The 17,290-nt window shown below is 36.3% G+C and overlaps 1 protein-coding gene across 1 annotated transcript in view; it reads left to right on the forward strand.

Annotated features, from left to right (window-relative positions):
- LOC132553305 (deleted in malignant brain tumors 1 protein-like) overlaps positions 1-15,415 on the forward strand; it is a 31,857-nt gene extending 16,442 nt beyond the window's left edge. Inside the window, exons 22-45 of the mRNA XM_060217536.1 lie at positions 36-198; positions 577-743; positions 1,016-1,172; positions 2,019-2,191; positions 2,629-2,791; positions 3,567-3,736; positions 4,072-4,228; positions 4,435-4,607; positions 4,775-4,928; positions 5,995-6,167; positions 6,552-6,702; positions 7,313-7,485; positions 8,052-8,262; positions 8,721-8,893; positions 9,552-9,788; positions 10,314-10,482; positions 11,081-11,377; positions 11,596-11,834; positions 12,076-12,270; positions 12,450-12,692; positions 13,228-13,419; positions 13,845-14,030; positions 14,494-14,662; positions 15,325-15,415. Coding sequence (XP_060073519.1) covers positions 36-198; positions 577-743; positions 1,016-1,172; positions 2,019-2,191; positions 2,629-2,791; positions 3,567-3,736; positions 4,072-4,228; positions 4,435-4,607; positions 4,775-4,928; positions 5,995-6,167; positions 6,552-6,702; positions 7,313-7,485; positions 8,052-8,262; positions 8,721-8,893; positions 9,552-9,788; positions 10,314-10,482; positions 11,081-11,377; positions 11,596-11,834; positions 12,076-12,270; positions 12,450-12,692; positions 13,228-13,419; positions 13,845-14,030; positions 14,494-14,662; positions 15,325-15,415 — 4,376 coding nt within the window. The remainder of the gene's footprint in view (positions 1-35; positions 199-576; positions 744-1,015; positions 1,173-2,018; positions 2,192-2,628; positions 2,792-3,566; positions 3,737-4,071; positions 4,229-4,434; positions 4,608-4,774; positions 4,929-5,994; positions 6,168-6,551; positions 6,703-7,312; positions 7,486-8,051; positions 8,263-8,720; positions 8,894-9,551; positions 9,789-10,313; positions 10,483-11,080; positions 11,378-11,595; positions 11,835-12,075; positions 12,271-12,449; positions 12,693-13,227; positions 13,420-13,844; positions 14,031-14,493; positions 14,663-15,324) is intronic.
- Positions 15,416-17,290: the final 1,875 nt, after the last annotated feature.

Genomic DNA, 17,290 nt, shown 5'->3' on the forward strand with positions numbered 1-17,290 from the left:
AGCATCAATCGGAATAATTGATTAACCGTTTACAGCGAGAAATCCAAGCACGACGGTATCAGTACGTCTGGTTGGGGGTCTGTCCCATAGCCAAGGACGTGTCCAGGTTAGGTACAATGGCGTATGGGGATCTGTATGTGACGATTCATGGGATAACAGAGATGCCATGGTCATTTGTCGTATGCTTGGATTTAGCACGTGAGTCATTACAAATATCTTTCGGGAGCATCTTTTTACCATTCCGGAAGAATTCCGGATCCACTAAGAGAAATCGGCAACAAAAATACAATTTCATACCGATAGCTGATGTGTTTTTAAACCAACAGACTCTATGAAAAACATGTGGTTTGGGGCAGTGGCCCAAATTGAAAAAAAAAATCTAAATATATTTTAATTATAATAAAATATAAAAATGTATTCATATTCATAACTAGTAAATTATGCACACAACCTTTAATTACCAAGGTGACCATATATTAACAAAGCATTTCATTCGTTATTGTGTAAGTTTACGAACACATATAGGTCTTTGCGTGTAGACTTGAAAACCGATATTGAATGTTATGTTATCGATAGCACTGGTGCGAGGGCGCTCCAAAATATAGGGACAGGGCGGGGCCCTATATGGATGGACGATGTAGAATGCTCTGGTGCTGAAAGGAACATCCAGAACTGTACGTTCAAAGGTTGGGCCGAGAACAACTGTGACCACTCAGAGGATGCTGGTGTCTATTGTAATGATGGTGGGTGTCAATAGGCATAACATCGATAATAAAAAGTATTTATGATATCATGAGGATTAAAATTTTATGTGCGAAACACCTTTACGCACATCTCAATTATTAATGTTTTTTGAGCTCATCGTTAGCTTTCCCTTCGAGATGTTTCTATTTGGTAAATGCTTATTCAGTTCTACTTGGTTCCATTTGTGTCGATAAACACATTCCAATCTGTTAACACCTGCTTCATAGTGATATACATCTATTCTTGAAGAGGAAAATCCATCTTTTTTCAGGTCGAACTGTCAACGTACCTATAAGATTAGTCAACGGTCCATCAGCCATGGAAGGACGAGTAGAGGTTCAATACAACAGAATTTGGGGAACAGTATGTGATGACTACTGGTCAAATGCCGACGCGCAGGTTGTATGTAGGATGTTAGGATACTCCACGTAAGTCTCTATCGATGACAGCTGGCCATTGATTAAATACCAAAAATTAATAACCAAACTAAATTGATCTTGAGAAAGTATGTATGGTGAGAAAAGTAACGTTGTATCGCTAGTTCAAGATATCACATCGTATTCAAGATAATTTGAAACACGTTTTGGGATAAAAATGTTGATGTTATAATTAAAAATTGGAGACTTTCTTTGTGATGGGTAATTTAACTTGATATCAAGATCTGATCTCAGTCAAGGTAAAAAAAGTTGTTATCAAGATTTGATACATCAACTTTTAAACAGTTTTTAATAGTTAAGAATCTAATATAACTATTTGAAATGCAAAGCGATAGTTATATACAAAAGAAAATACCAAATTTGTATTTTCAAGTATTTTCAAAAACTTCACTTGGTTGGGTGATTATAATGGATATATAGATATATGCCAAGAAGTCATTTATTATCTATACTCCTCGATCAATCGGTAGTCACAAAAGGTAGTGATATGTTCCCACCATTATCCTAAAGTTTATTGAAATATCATGATATAATTTTTGTTGTCAATGTGCCGAGATTTAGTTCAACATTATTTATTTTAGTTCATGTCTGCATGGTCGTTTCGCCCAAACCACTTTCCAGTGTTGTGGGGAACGAAATAGTCTTTTTTACTGAATAAGTAATAAGAATTTAATCAAATGCTGAATTTTGCCTATAGCCAGTATAATAATATCCCAAGTAAGTGTAACTAATCCTGCTGTAGAATCCATGAAAAAACAATAGAAATAATTGTCTTAGGCAAAGTGTTTTTTGTCCTTATTTCCTTGAAAACTATAAGGTGACATGCACTTCCAACAGAGATGGCGCTCAGGCCTTCAATCAGTCCAGATATGGTCAAGGGAATGGACATATCCTGATGGATGACGTCAGATGTGTAGGTACAGAGAGAAACATAGGACAATGCCAGTTCCAGGGATGGTCTATCAACAACTGTGATCATTCTGAAGATGCAGGTGTTCGTTGTAACCCAGGTACATATCAATGTCTGCAAAATATAAACTACATCTCGTCGACTTTCCTCCATTTGAAAATCTTTATTTCTTTTCATTGTCGTTTGAACTACATATTATTTGCTTGTTTAACTTTTTTATATTATATAAAACAAGAAATGATTTTCTCTCATTAACTGAATTTATTTTGGCAACGATATGAATCAAGCTGTTTATCGTTTTACTTAGTTATTCTTGTAGTGTCAGATGAAATCGCGGGGAAAGTTGTAGTGTACTATTGTTTGCTGAAACCAGTCAGGCAGGAAAATCCCTATCTTACAACATAGTAACTATTAGTAAATCGAAACTTTGTCACTAAGGTGGAAAGTTTAAGCGTGTCTTAGTAGTATGTAACTGTACTATAGCATGCAGGTCAATATTCAAATATATAACTGGTAAATGAATTTGTTTCCTTGCAGCTGGAACCGTAACGACCAACGTGCAAGTAAGGCTGGTGAATGGATCCAACAGCAATGAGGGTCGAGTGGAAGTCTTCTACAACAACACTTGGGGCACAATTTGTGACGACTACTGGGGAGCAGTGGACGCAAAAGTGATTTGTCGCATGCTTGGCAAACCTACGTAAGTCATTGTAACTCTTAAACTTAGACAAGTCATGATATTACTAAAGTATGCTAGGTAAACCTGGACCAGTCAAAACGATACTAAAACATGCTGGGTAAATAAAAAAAAATGCCAAAGTGATCCGATATTTAAACATGCTGGGTAAATAAAGACAAATCAAAGCGAAAATAAAACATGCTGGGTAAACCTTGACAAGTCGAAGTAACACTTAAATACGCTGGGTTAAATTTCAAATTGATATTTTAACATGCTCGCTCGTGCTGTGTAAACATTAGTTCGTTAAGAGCATGCAGTGCGAACCTGGGTCAGTCATAGTAATACTTAAACGTGCTGCTGGATTAACTCGTATATATGAATTGAATACAAAATGATGCTTTTCAAAGTTTAATTATTGTTGAAGCATGAAAGGCAAATAATGCAGAAATGTTGTGTTTTGATACACCATGCGGTTCATTTGATGATAATCTACATTGAAAACTTTTCCGTCTTCGCTTCAATTACGGTTTCCATTAAAACTATCAATATTGCCCTATAGTTATCAAAAGTATTTATATTAGAAGATTAATATTACTAATTTTATGATTAAATGATAATAAGGAAGCAGATTTGAAGCAAATCTCTTCAAGTACTATTGAAATGGTGATAAAAAAGTAACAAAAGGTGCAAGCAAATATATGCAATATTATCATATTCGATTTGATTGATCGAATAAATGAATATCAAATTTGATTATAAATGTAGAATTTACCAAAATAGTGTTAATTTATCATAGTATTGGAGCTGTTGCCAAAACGAACGCATTCTACGGACCCGGAGCTGGACCTATACTGTTGGACAATGTTAACTGTTTGGGAAACGAGACAAGTATTTCTCAGTGTGGAAATCGTGGATGGGGTATAAACAATTGTGGTCACAGAGAGGATGCTGGCGTCATATGTGCTGGTAATACTGACAAACAGTTTTGTTGAGAGATATGCTAGCAAACATACATCCTACAAGCATTTAGATTACATCAAAAATTTTAATTTGGAAAGCCTACCATTTACATTTATTACCTTAATCTAAGCATTTTGGAAAGTTGATATTTGCGAATATTTAGTGACCTTGAAAAGACATTTGATTTAAGATAGCTTAATGCTTACACATGTTATGTAGCAAATTATATCATATGACTTATATTCTGACCTTTGAAAATTACTAAATACTGATATGAGTATATCATATTTTAATTATCTGGAAGTCAAACATAAAATACATACATGTATTGGGTTGCTTAGGCCGTACCCAAGTGACTCCTGTGCGTCTTGTCGGTGGAGTTAGCCGTTACGAAGGTCGTTTGGAGGTGTACCATGCAGGAGTGTGGGGTACCGTATGTGATGATATGGCCAGTTTCCACACTGCTACAGTTGTTTGTAACCAGCTTGGGTACTCAGGGTGAGTGCAGATATTGTTTGGTGATGGTTACACATTTTTTTTAATTCCAATTTGAGAGCATTACTCAGTATACCATATTAACACATCGGCATGGTTACGCTCATGGCTAGAAAACCTATTATTAAAACTTGTTATTTGACTATGTCAATTGTTATTATTAAAACCTAAAATGTGCAAGTTTACCTTTTAATTGTTATAATTTCCAGCGGCATTCCATCTTTTCGAGGCAATGCATTCTATGGAGCAGGAACAGGCAGGATATGGATGGATGACTTGCGATGTTCTGGTACAGAGATATCGCTCGATGGTTGTGACTTTAACCAGCCGTGGGGCACTAATGATTGCGATCACAGTGAGGACCTTGGAATTGTTTGTAGGAGTATGTATTTTACTATTTGCAGGACCTAATATTACATATTGAAATTTGGTTTCATCAAAAACTGTGGTAAAACGAACACGTTGTCTTTCACGTCGTTATGGCATCATATATATATGTTGTTTAACGCGTTGATCAGCTTTACTTTTCATTTGTAATGTTGCTTACAGCTCCAACTGTACCCCTAAGACTGGTGGATGCAAGTGGGAATCCCAATCAGGGCCGCGTTGAGATTCGAGTCAACAATACGTGGGGAACCGTGTGCGATGATATGTTCAACTCGGTCTCGGCTGGCGTCGTGTGTGCCATGCAAGGATACAGCAGGTTCGTTTTATTGATAGTAGTGTAACGACCATATAACCTCGAATGACATAGATCTGACAAATTAAAAACAATTGAAGTTATAACAGCATGTCGATCCACATTCTGATTTCAGGTATTGCTATAATCTTTGCTTGACCGACATCCTGACCCATTTGCATGTTAATCAAACAAGCTTTATATTATTTACCAGTATTCATGGAATAATTATGATTTGATACATATAAAAAGTTGTTATTTGGTCACCTGAGACAAAGTCTGAGTTTGACCTATTTGCGTAAAACGTTTTAATATTTTCGACTTCTTTTGGAAAATTCCTGTCTGAACCGATTTCAATAAAATTTTACAAAAAACCTTCCATGGCTTAAACGCACCAAAATGTCTTTAACTGTTATGGTCCCAAATGCCAAGGGACCTGAGGAGCGGGGCCAAAAAGGGTCAAGTTCATCGAAACTTCAAAAATCGTCTTCTCAATATCCAGATAATGTAGAATAAAATACTCTTCATGGATTGAAGTACCTTACGGCGCTTTATAAAAATTGTAAATTTCATGACCCCAAGACCCTCACATTTCCCCTTGAGGAGGGGGTGAAATTACATTTTTATGTATGATCTATTTTTTTCAGAAATTGTTCAAACTTGGCTAGTAGTATTTTTTTATTAGTGGAAGCTGAAAGTTCGATGAGATGCACATATTGTTCATGACAGACCCCCAGGTGTTGATGGGCGGTGCCAAAAAATGGTGAAATTGAGTGAAAGATGTTTCTAGGTGGAAGATATTATATAGGAAATTTCAAATCTGTGTAATTTCTTTTAATTCAAACTTGGTTAGAAGCCTTAGTGTGGGATAGTAGTTAATGTATACACAATTTATATTTGCATTAAGTGTACAATATGGTTAAAGTTATATTACTGGTTTTTTTTTTTTTTTAACAAATTCATTTGTTTGACATGTTACACGTAGCGTTGTGGCTCTGATGTCCGTTGCAGCCCTTGGTCCTCTTGCTATGCTTGAGTAATAGTGTGCTTTGATGCAATATAATTGCAGTATATATGTTTAATGTTACAGGACGGGAGCTATAGCAAAAGGTTCGGCCTACTTTGGTTCCGGAAGTGGGCCTATTCTCCTGGACGATGTACACTGTGTAGGAGGCGAGGCCAACATACTTCAATGTGCTTCTAAATCATTTGGAATCAACGACTGTTCTCACGGGGAGGATGTTGGGGTCATATGTCGAGTTGGTTAGTGATGCGGACATTTTAGAAATTTAGTAGACATGCACTTTCAGGATTTAAAGTAAATGAATAACCATAACTATTCTATCAACTTTTTTATTTAAAAGAATTTGGCAGTGAGAAGAAAATTCAGTAAGACGCTTTGCGATATATATGTAAATTAATGTTGCAAACGTGGTGGGGTGGTAAAATATAAAACTCCAGATAAATAGCAATGGCATGACAAGATCAATCACTTAAATGGTCACCACTTATATTTTAAAACAATCAAGCCATATAAGGCCGTTATGTAATTTTGACTTTCGACCAAGTATAGCAAAATCAATTCAGGTAAATATATTTTACAGTCGTCATAAAATTGTTCAACATTGTGATTTTTTTTATTAACAGAATCGATTCCGATGCGCCTAGTAGGTGGACCAAACCGTATGAGTGGACGACTGGAAATATTACACAACGGCACTTGGGGAACGGTTTGTGACGATTATTGGACCTCCTCACAAAATGCCAAGGTTGTCTGTCGCATGCTGGGTTATCCAACGTAAGTACTCGTATTCTTTTTGAAATGCGATAACAGAAATGGTACAAGTTCTTATTTACCTGTCCAATAAAGATCATCTAATGAATTCATACTTTTTTTTGACAAGTGAATGTACACGATGATACAGTGGTGTCTTGAAATGTATTCATCGCGATAATGGTAATGACTGCTTAAAGTCATGCACACATGATTTCGATAAAGCCGGAGTGACTAAGGAGTTGCACACCAATACCTGGCATTTCCATAGCGCCAGTCTCGTGCCTCAAATACATAATCATATTCCCTTGTTTGCCATATACGACATACAATGAAAACATTTTTTTGCAATATAGGCTTTGGAGGCTTGAGCCTATTTCTCCTAAAACAGGTCTCCAGAAGCATTATATTAAAGTTACATCCTTTTATTTATCGTTCATAGACAAACTAGAATCAACTTTGAATTATGCAGTTCGGCATTTCGTTTAATTCATCTTTACCGACATTATGCTGTAAATGGTATTATTAAGTCATAATAATTCAGTTTGTTAAAAATGAGTAGTGCTCTCTTTTTCCTGCTTTTTTCTTTTCAATATGAGTTGTTGTTCACATGCGTTCTATACCGCTACCTCAGTGTTGGAGCATACTCACGCTCGAGAGCCTTCTTTGGACAAGGAACTGGACAAATATGGCTGGATGATCTCCGGTGTAGTGGTAATGAAAGCTCAATTTCGATGTGTTCCCATCGTCCTTGGGGCTTAAATAACTGTCACCATACAGAAGATATTGGTGTTGTATGTTCAGCAAGTATGTTTCTCTTTTAATTACTAAAATTTCCTATATCCAACACTGCAATGTTGAGCCGTGTCTTATTGGCAACAGTATATAGAACACGCGATTCTGCTTAATAAAATATAAAGTAAAATACAAATGAGTACAGAACTTAATTCTACTATGGTTAATATCATGCTTCCTATTGTAAAACAGTGCACTTGCCAACCCTTTCCATTCCATCCGCAGGATCCCGATTTCAATCTCCCTGTCCCATTTCCCAATCACATTTCCCGATTTAAGGAATTCTAACGGGCAAGTCATAACTATGTTGTCCAAACAAAACAGTATCATAGGAAAAACTGACCACTTAGCAACCTTATTTATGTCTAGGTGAGACACTGCCAAATTATCTTATAAATGTAACTTGGTTATGAGTATCTATCGTCAATTTTGCTTTGCCTTTACAGATTTTTTTCAATTTGCTCTCTTCTGTTTTTATTCTCCATTTTTAAGCATTTGCCGTGATTGATTCGATAGTAAGGTTGCTGTTATCTTGCTTAGATAGTGAAGTTGTAACATTAGGAATTTGTTTTATGTAGCAACAACTCCTGCGATAACCACGCAACATGTGACACGACCTCCTCCGTCGACACCGAACCCCAGTCAGGTGTTCGTGCGTCTCGTCAATGGTAACTCTGCCAACGTAGGGCGTGTGGAAGTGTTTGCTAGCAACAAGTGGGGTACTGTGTGCGATGACCTCTGGAGTAGTAACGACGCGGGAGTCATATGTCGGATGCTTGGCTACAGCAGGTATGCACATAATGAAAAAGTCTCAATTTTTATCTTCTCTCATGCAAACCTTATGTTTGCTGTACACGTTTCCAGTTATTGCACATTTGATTCAAAATTGTAAATTACAATAGTCTTGCGCATGTGGGTGTATTTATAACAAATCAATATGCGTCTATGCATTCATGTTTAAATGTAATTTGCAGTCATATAAATTGACTTTTATGTCCAGTGTCTAGATTATATGTATATTCAAATGTTGTGACACAGCAAAGACAATGTAGTGCAGAAATCATATGATGTCATCAGGAGAATAATGATACACGTAAACGAAATTTAGGTTAGATATCTTCATGTACGTCACAATTGATTATAAATTATTAACGTCATCATTTATATAACCGACAAATGTATCTTGGATTTATTTGAAATATAGTCCTTGACTTTACGAGAAGATCTTTGTATTTTCCTGCTTATAGTACTGGAGCTATACCAAAGGCGCGGGCACAGTTTGGACAGGGATCAGGACAGATATGGCTGGACAACGTCAACTGTTCTGGTGCTGAATCGTCCATCACGGCATGCCACTCAAATGGCTGGGGTGCTCATAACTGTGGTCACCAAGAAGATGCCGGAGTAGTCTGTTCCACCGGTAAGTCGTCCAAAAACAAAGTCGCGAGATAATTAAAGTTCAATGTGGTACTGGAGACAAGGTAATAAAGAACGATGTACGACGACATAGTAGTTTTCTTATTATTGCCTGCTATGGATGTGACATCAACTAGGTAATTTTTTCCAAATGCTCCTAACCAAAAACAAAGATGGAAGGAACTGCTTTCCTAGAATTAGACGGAAATAGTTTCGTTTTCTTATGAGACATGAAACATGCAGTTCGATCAACGGTAACTTAAGCTGCCTGATTTGACCATCATTATTCAATAAATACATCGAAATCTTGGGAATTGTCCATCAGTCTAAATATGAGTTTACAACGCTATAGTCAACGCTTGTAGCAGATGAAATTGAGTGTTGTGACGTTGTCAGCAAATGTCAAAGAAACATATAGGGTTATTTGATTGTTTATGTGTCCTTATTTATAAAATCATAGTAAGGATTCTGTTGAAGTCTTTTTTGAGTTGAAATTTATATGACTGAATGTCCTGTTTTGGTGTCTCGTTATTCACGTATTCCTCTTTTGTAATGATTTTTTGCCTATAGTTATTAAATCCTCTATATATCTGTAATATAATTAATTTCGAAACAACGTTGGTGCCCTTAAATAGGATACTTTTACATATTTTTCTTTGCAGGCCAAATTCCAAATAACTTCCTACTTGTGACGGATACCACAGATAGACAGGTATACCGTATGGACATAAACACTCAGAGCTACGTCACTATTCCACTAAGTAACCATGACAACCCAATTGCAATCGATTACAATCCTACCACATACCGGATCCTCTGGACTGACGTCGGATCGAAGCAGATTCGTAGGGCGTCACTCAACGGCTTTTCAGAGCAGACCATTCGTCAACTTTCTCGAAGTAATATGAAAGTTTGACTATTTTTGCAATACATGTATAAGTTAACTGTTAAAGTAAAAGCTCTTTGTAAAGCATATCGAATATACCGTAATGAACGTTAATTGCCATCACGTTTTTATTTCCATTGATCCCATAGGCATCTTTAACTACACATTCATAGTCCCATGTATAAAAAGAGTAAAAAATTGAATTGGATTTTAAGAGTAAGCTTAACTTTGGAAAACTGAACTACAGACACACGGAAGTGGAAACCTGTTTTTAACACCATTATAGAATCAGACACACAAAAGCCAAATAATGAATTCAGCTTCATAATACACCTGTTTCCTTCCAGGAATTGTCACTGATGCTTAGGGCTTTAATTCTGAAATCTAACTGGGGACTCAGGAAATCCAAAATTTATAGAAAGTGTGTCAAAATCAAGATAGAGTGGTGCAGCAGTTCCATAATTCGATAAAACTTCGTCATTTCTATATCAGATAGCAAATACAGGAAAATGCAAGTAACCAACTGCTTGTGTTACAGAGGCAGTAATGGACGGCATTGCAGTGGATGTCGTGTCTGGATTGGTATTTTACACCGACACCGGAAATGATGTAATTATTGTCATGACTATCGCCGGAACCGTACAGAAAACCATCATCAACCAGAATCTGGACCAACCGAGGGCTATAGTCACAGATCCACAAAATGGGTAAAAATAACATACATATAGTAGCATTCTATCTTAAAAATTCAATTTATCAGCTTAAAATGTAAAACGAAAAGTGTATAAATTATAGACTACCACAAAAAACCGAGCTGAAATTGATTGACATTCGGAAAAAAACATTGAAATATTTTACTGTTTTACATTTATTGACGTAGAGCACAACTCGAAAGAATAAGGAAGAATCACCCAATGGGATTCATAAAATGAAAGATAATGGAGTAACAATGAAGACAATATGCAAATTACACAAAGAAACATGCACAATGCCATATTTGTATATCATCGTACATAGCCTTCATTGCTACTTTTGTGGGTATTGTGATAGATCACTGGGTAAAGTGTTGGTTTTTGCAACGTCTTGGGGGATTTGCGGTGTGTAGTTCAACGCTTTCTTCCTGTGTCCATTGGTGTTTTTCATGAAGAGAAATGGATCAGTCTCTGTTGTCATTGTAGTGTCTGTGTTCTTGGGCAAGACTCTTTACCCCTGTTGCTCTAAATGGCATACTGTCTACCGAGGTAGCCACTTGCAACACCAAGGACCCGCCTCAAAATGAGCTCGTCTGTTGTTTTCAAATTTCAGAGTGATATACTGGACAGATTGGGGAGCCAGACCTAGAATAGAGCGGGCTAACTACGATGGCACGGGGAGAACTGCAATCATAAACTCAGGGCTTAAATGGCCGAATGCATTAGCAGTAGACGTTCAGGGCAACAAATTATATTGGGCTGACGGTGGTCTTAATAAGATAGAATCGGCTAACCTTGACGGGAGTCAGCGAACTCTCCTCCTTGATGAGAGCACCAGTCGTCCTATAGCTCATTACTTTGGCTTGGCCTTGCTCAGTGGTCAATTGTACTTTACAGATTGGTCTCGCACGTAAGCAGTTTTTATCATGATTCATGCGTTCTGAGTTACATGCCGCTAAATATTGTTTGATTATGAATGTTGACACATCAAGCAGAATAATATATAGCAATATCTGATGCATAAATACCACATATTTAATATAAGTTTGCATTGAAGATTATGGAATAAAGTATTCTGCCTTATAATCGTTTTTGATCAATGACCTTTTCTGGTTTGGCTTTTGGCAGTTCAATTATGACTATGGGCATTGACGGATCCAATCCAAGACCATTTGGACCTGCAGCCTTTGGAAGACTCAACGATATTCATGCGCATAATAACGGGATGGGATTCACTGGTCAAAACGGATGTTCCACAGGGAAGGGTGGATGCAGCCATTTATGTTTACCTAAGGGAGCTAATAACCATATATGTGCCTGTCCAGACGGTCTTACACTGCAGCCAAATGGACTCAGTTGTGGTCAAGGTAGCTTTACGCCTCTCCACCCATATAATTAATCGTATACAGGCATACATATACTAAAACCTATTATTATATTTATATACATATTGCCTACACGTTGCATATTTTGTCGTTTATTTAAGACGATAAGATATTATAGTTAACTGAATCTACTACACAAGTTTTTTGTACACATTTGCGAATGAATGTCCTTTTCACCAAGTGTTTATGAATGAAAACATTTGTTCTAATTCGGTTGTTCCAGCTGTTCCGTGTTCAAGCTTACAGGCTCCACAGAATGGCCAAATCACTCCGGCCAATTGTACCAGTGGTCAATCAGGTGGAGGAGCTGTTTGTCAAGTGTCATGTAACGCTGGGTACTTCTTGTATGGTCAATCAAATGTAACCTGCTTATCCAATGGACAGTGGAGTAATTATGGACAAAACTTTATATGCCGAGGTAACTCAGTCAATGGTTGCTACATTCAGCTCTCGGTCTGAAAAGTTAGAATAGATGTACTGTCAATATGAAATGTTAGTATATTGACATATAAGATTTGTTTGTTTTTGTTTTGTTTTATTTTTTTAAGTTTTATGAATTTTAGTTTCTTAATCATATCCTTTGTCTACTATGTTTAGACAACCAGCCACCGGTAGTTACATGCCCAGCAAACATGCAAGTCAGCGCCAACAAGGGAGCACAGACAGCAACCGTTACATGGCAAAAACCCACGGCCACTGACAATTCCGGTTCCAACGTGGTCGTGTTCCAGAACATGCAATCTCCAACCACTCTTGGCGCAGGAACCTACACAGTCAATGCGATGGCTTATGACCCATCTGGGCAATCCGCATCCTGTAGCTTTACTATCAAGGTCACAGGTACAGACGGACTTTATCAAATGGATTAGGCTTAAATTGTAATACCGAAAGGCAAAAATAAACGGAAAATTCGCTAATCAAAATAATAACACAGATAATAAACAAAACATCAGAATAGGAGAAAAATAACTTTCCAGAAAGCACACCCGAACCACCGTCCAACACCAAATGACAATACAAAAATCTCACTTCAACTATGGCACAACATATAGACTCGATTGCGAGCATTTTTTATGAACGAGAACCATATTCAACACTTTGGTTTTTCGATGTGCGAAATTTTCAGCGAATATGTAATTCAATATATAAGAGGGCTATAGATAGCAATTGATGAATATACACTATGTCATGATTATAGCAATCAAGTTCCTAATAAAATATGTATTAACATAGGGTCAACGGGAGTTTATAAACATTATGTCATAAATATCATAGGTAGCAGAATGATTGATGAAAAATATGAAACGTTGCATAAAAGATTTTGCTATAAATAGTAATAAGTCTTCACAAAGTGACATTGTGTTTACTATTTTAGTGTTGACTTGTCCACCATTAAACCCTCCTACCAATGCGGTCATTGCCTCACCAACTTGCGGGTCTTACTACGGGGCATCCTGTCAGATCAGTTGTCAATCGGGGTACCAGTTAAAGGGCAACTCGTACGTTTCATGTGATAAGAGCGGAACAGGAAGCCCAGCGTGGACACTCGCAGGAAGGTCATGCGTGCGTGAGTATGCCATTTGAATCTGGTTCTGAATAGGTAAATTAATATCTCATTACATAACATATTGTTGCATTATCTCTTATGTAATGATTATTACAACTATTAATTCCCTCGTCCAACACCGAGATGAAGCGAATTTCGGTTATTAAGTTGATTTACCAGTTCATCATTTTTGAAGTATGATAAATCATTAACAGTCATTTTCTCTCCTGGGAAGGTATATCGGTTTCTCTTCTGCAATCACCTGACATGACATAATTACTTCATTAATGTTTGGATTAGCATTTTCTTCAGGCATGCTTTAAGTGTATTGCTATAATTATAGGGTCACAGTGGCCATTCTAACATATATACATTCAACATTAAACATATGAACATACCGTGCTATGTATATAAAGATACATGTATCTATAAATATACCTTTTCAGTGTTGACATGTCCTAAGCCACTGTTGCCCGGAAATGGTAAGATCACATCCTGTACGTCTCCGTATACAGTAGGAACCTTGTGTGTCCAGTCCTGTAATAAAGGATTCTCAGCCATCGGTGGAACAACCAACCTCCAATGTCAGTCAAACGGCGTTTGGGCTGGCCAAACCCTTACGTGCTCCTACGGTTAGTATAGCATATTAATCATATCAACACATACAGATATAAGGCATAAACAAACCAGTCAATTGTCTTCTTTAGTTCTGCAGAAAGCTTACCAACGATGTGCCACTCTTAATACAAATGTAGACGTATATGCAGTACATCTATTAAATGACAAATGGAAGTAGCAATCATTTGTGCAACATATACATATATATATTTGATCAGGAAATTAGGAGTTATTGCTCAAATATTGTAATAGATTTAGTCTACAGCTAATTATGGCTATGTAGTTTTTGAGTGACCGCGCAAAATAAAAACTAGATCATTTTGAAACTGCAGAGTTTGAACACGAATTTCAAGCCGAAATATATATATATGTGTATATACATAGTCTGGAATCAAAGAAAAAAAAAGTCGCTTTTTGACCTTTTTTTCAAACTATATAAATATATTACATCGAAACTATCTTCACATTTTTGTGTAGGTGCGACTGGTTCAGGTTCCGCGGCAGCACTCCGCTCTGGGTCCTCTTCCTCTTCCTCCTCGTCATCTCTTTCGGAAAGCAGTATATCAGGGATCATAGCGGGTTCTGTCATAGGTGTCCTTCTCGTTGTCTTAGTAATTGCGGCTGTATTCCTTTACAACAAAAGAATGTAAGTATATGGTAATACCTAAAAAACAAATTCATTGTTTTGACACTTAGTATACTGTAAATATTGAGTAATATTTGAGCAGTTTTACCAACAATTTGATAAAGAAAGATACTATTTTTCTTGCTAAGCCATGAAATGGACAATTGTTTTCTATTAACGCAGTTCTACTGTATTCTTCAAAAATATTGAAACACGGAATCCCATGAGATAAGGGTAGCCATATGATTCATGAAGTACATCATGCTTACGCTGTGTGTTCTCTGAATTCACATATAGAATTTTATGTTAAAACATATCCCGTTATTTCTAATCATTCATGAAGAACTGAGTATGATAATTCAGACCCAAACTCAACAAATATGACATCGCCGAATACTGATATTCTATTAAGATTTTGCAAAGGTGTCGTAATATAAAGTCATGTATCAATGCTATGAAAAATTCTATGAAAATTCAGCTATGAAAAATGTCATAAGAAAGCGTTTTAGAATATGCTTTAACAAAGCTAAAGAATATTATGTCCTTACATTTTATGTTCCTCTTTATGTATTGTGTAGAAGTTTTTATATAATCGTGATTCTTTCACGTGCATTCCAATATAAATTCAAAAACAAATGATAATATGTCATTACACTAATTGATTACTCATCTACTCCTGACAGGCAACATAATTTGATAGCCGGTACAGGTGGAGCACGGAGTTATGAGATGGGAGGAATGAGCAACCCTAACTACAGCAGCACTTCCAACTGAAAACATCATTGAGGCGGAGACACATTCATTTTGATCATATGAAAGCTCATACTCAAGAGATTCAGATAGTTCATAAGAAAACGTTTACGTACTAAGTGTAATGATATTTTTGTGCAGTTAAAATACACAAAGTCGCAGGAACTTTGTGGCAATCTTTGCGTTTTACCATTGTATGTTTGTGATCAAGATATATTGAAAACGTTGTCAATTGAATTTTTTCGATTCATCAGTTACATTAAGCATATTCGATGCTGCCTGCATCGATATTGTTTTTTCATTGCTCGTAAGTGCGAGCGAAAAAGATCAAACGTTATGATATACATCATACATTTCTTCTTCAAATTTTCCATTAGTTTTACAAATACATGAAATAGAAATGTCTAAAGCATTGTGCTGATATTCTAAGATCATTTTAACTTGGGTGACAGTGAGGTATGGATTTAAACAAACAGTAGAAGAAAAATCTCCAAATTAATACGAGAATGCATGAATTTGTTTTAGAAGGAAATATCGTTTTAAATAATTAAAATGTATTAAGCCCAGTGTATGGTATACGACATGAAAAGCTCATTATCGATTTTTTATCATCAGGCAGAATTATTTATTATGCTTTTATTTTCATTCCTTGTTGTTTATGGCTTTACGATGTGAAAGTTAATTCTGTGAAGATTTGCAATGTATGGCTATATGGAGTGGTTTATTTGTTGACTGTCAACATTGCTGTGATCGAAAGCGTGTGAACTGGCACGTTCATCGATGTCAGTACCTATCGTGCCCCTTTCCTGTCTCATAAATCAACGTTACCAAATAACAATATTGGGCAATTTTCTACTAATCATAGTTAGGCAGATAATATGCTACGTAAAACTTTAAAATTTACTTCCATATATATGAGCATTTTTATAGCTAAATACTGCATACATATATAATCCAATTTGATGAATCTAATCAAGAAGGTGATATTATCTACCTCCAACTCTGAACGTAAGTTATGCATATTTTTACCAGATTAGGATTATAAGACGTCGAAATATATTTCTATCTACATTTTTCCATAATCATTAATTAGAATGTAAATTTACGCAAATAGTAAATTTATTTGTACTTACAGCGCCTTTAGCTTACAGTGCTTATGTTGGTTGTATTGATAGGAAAACGATATACACATGTCACCGGTGAAAAACTAGCACGTCGCCTACTGTGGTGAAGTGGAATTGGAGGAGTAAAAACCATTAATGTATACCTTGGGAATATAGACAATATAGTTCGATGCTATAAATAACAAATTGCAAGTCATCCCTTTATTCCATTTCATATAGCTGTAAAAGATGTCAGTTTGTTTCACCACACTTTTGCACGGTGTTAAGCATTAAATATGCAAACTACTTCTAGACTGAACAAGTGATGCCGAAGATATGTGATTTGCTGTCAGGGTGAAAATGGAAGAAAAAGGCTTTAGCCTCACCACTGATCTAGTGTGCCTGCATTAAAGAATACATCACCTATTCGTGTATGTTTCAGGTCAAAAATCAACATGATTCAGCACGCATTAAAGTATGCATTACACGTGGGCGACTGACGGGATGTTGCCGTTCTCCCAAAGCAATGCGCCTCAATGCAATTTTGTTTGGGCGACCACACCAATACACAACTATATGTGTATGCATTTCATATATATATAGGACCTATATATATGTATAATGAATACATTCCAAAGTACTATTTCATTTGAACATTATCGATCAATTCACATTTTTCATATGACAATTGTTTTATTAGAGAGATGAATGGACATGAGAGGTTTATTAATTATCGTAGCGATACTTATAGCATGACAGAGGAATTGTGACAGTGTGTACAACGACTCAAAAGGTC

This window comes from Ylistrum balloti, unplaced genomic scaffold (genome assembly GCF_031769215.1).
Source record: "Ylistrum balloti isolate Yb309-2 unplaced genomic scaffold, AGI_CSIRO_Ybal_v1 Utg370316, whole genome shotgun sequence".
Lineage (NCBI taxonomy): Eukaryota > Metazoa > Mollusca > Bivalvia > Pectinida > Pectinidae > Ylistrum > Ylistrum balloti.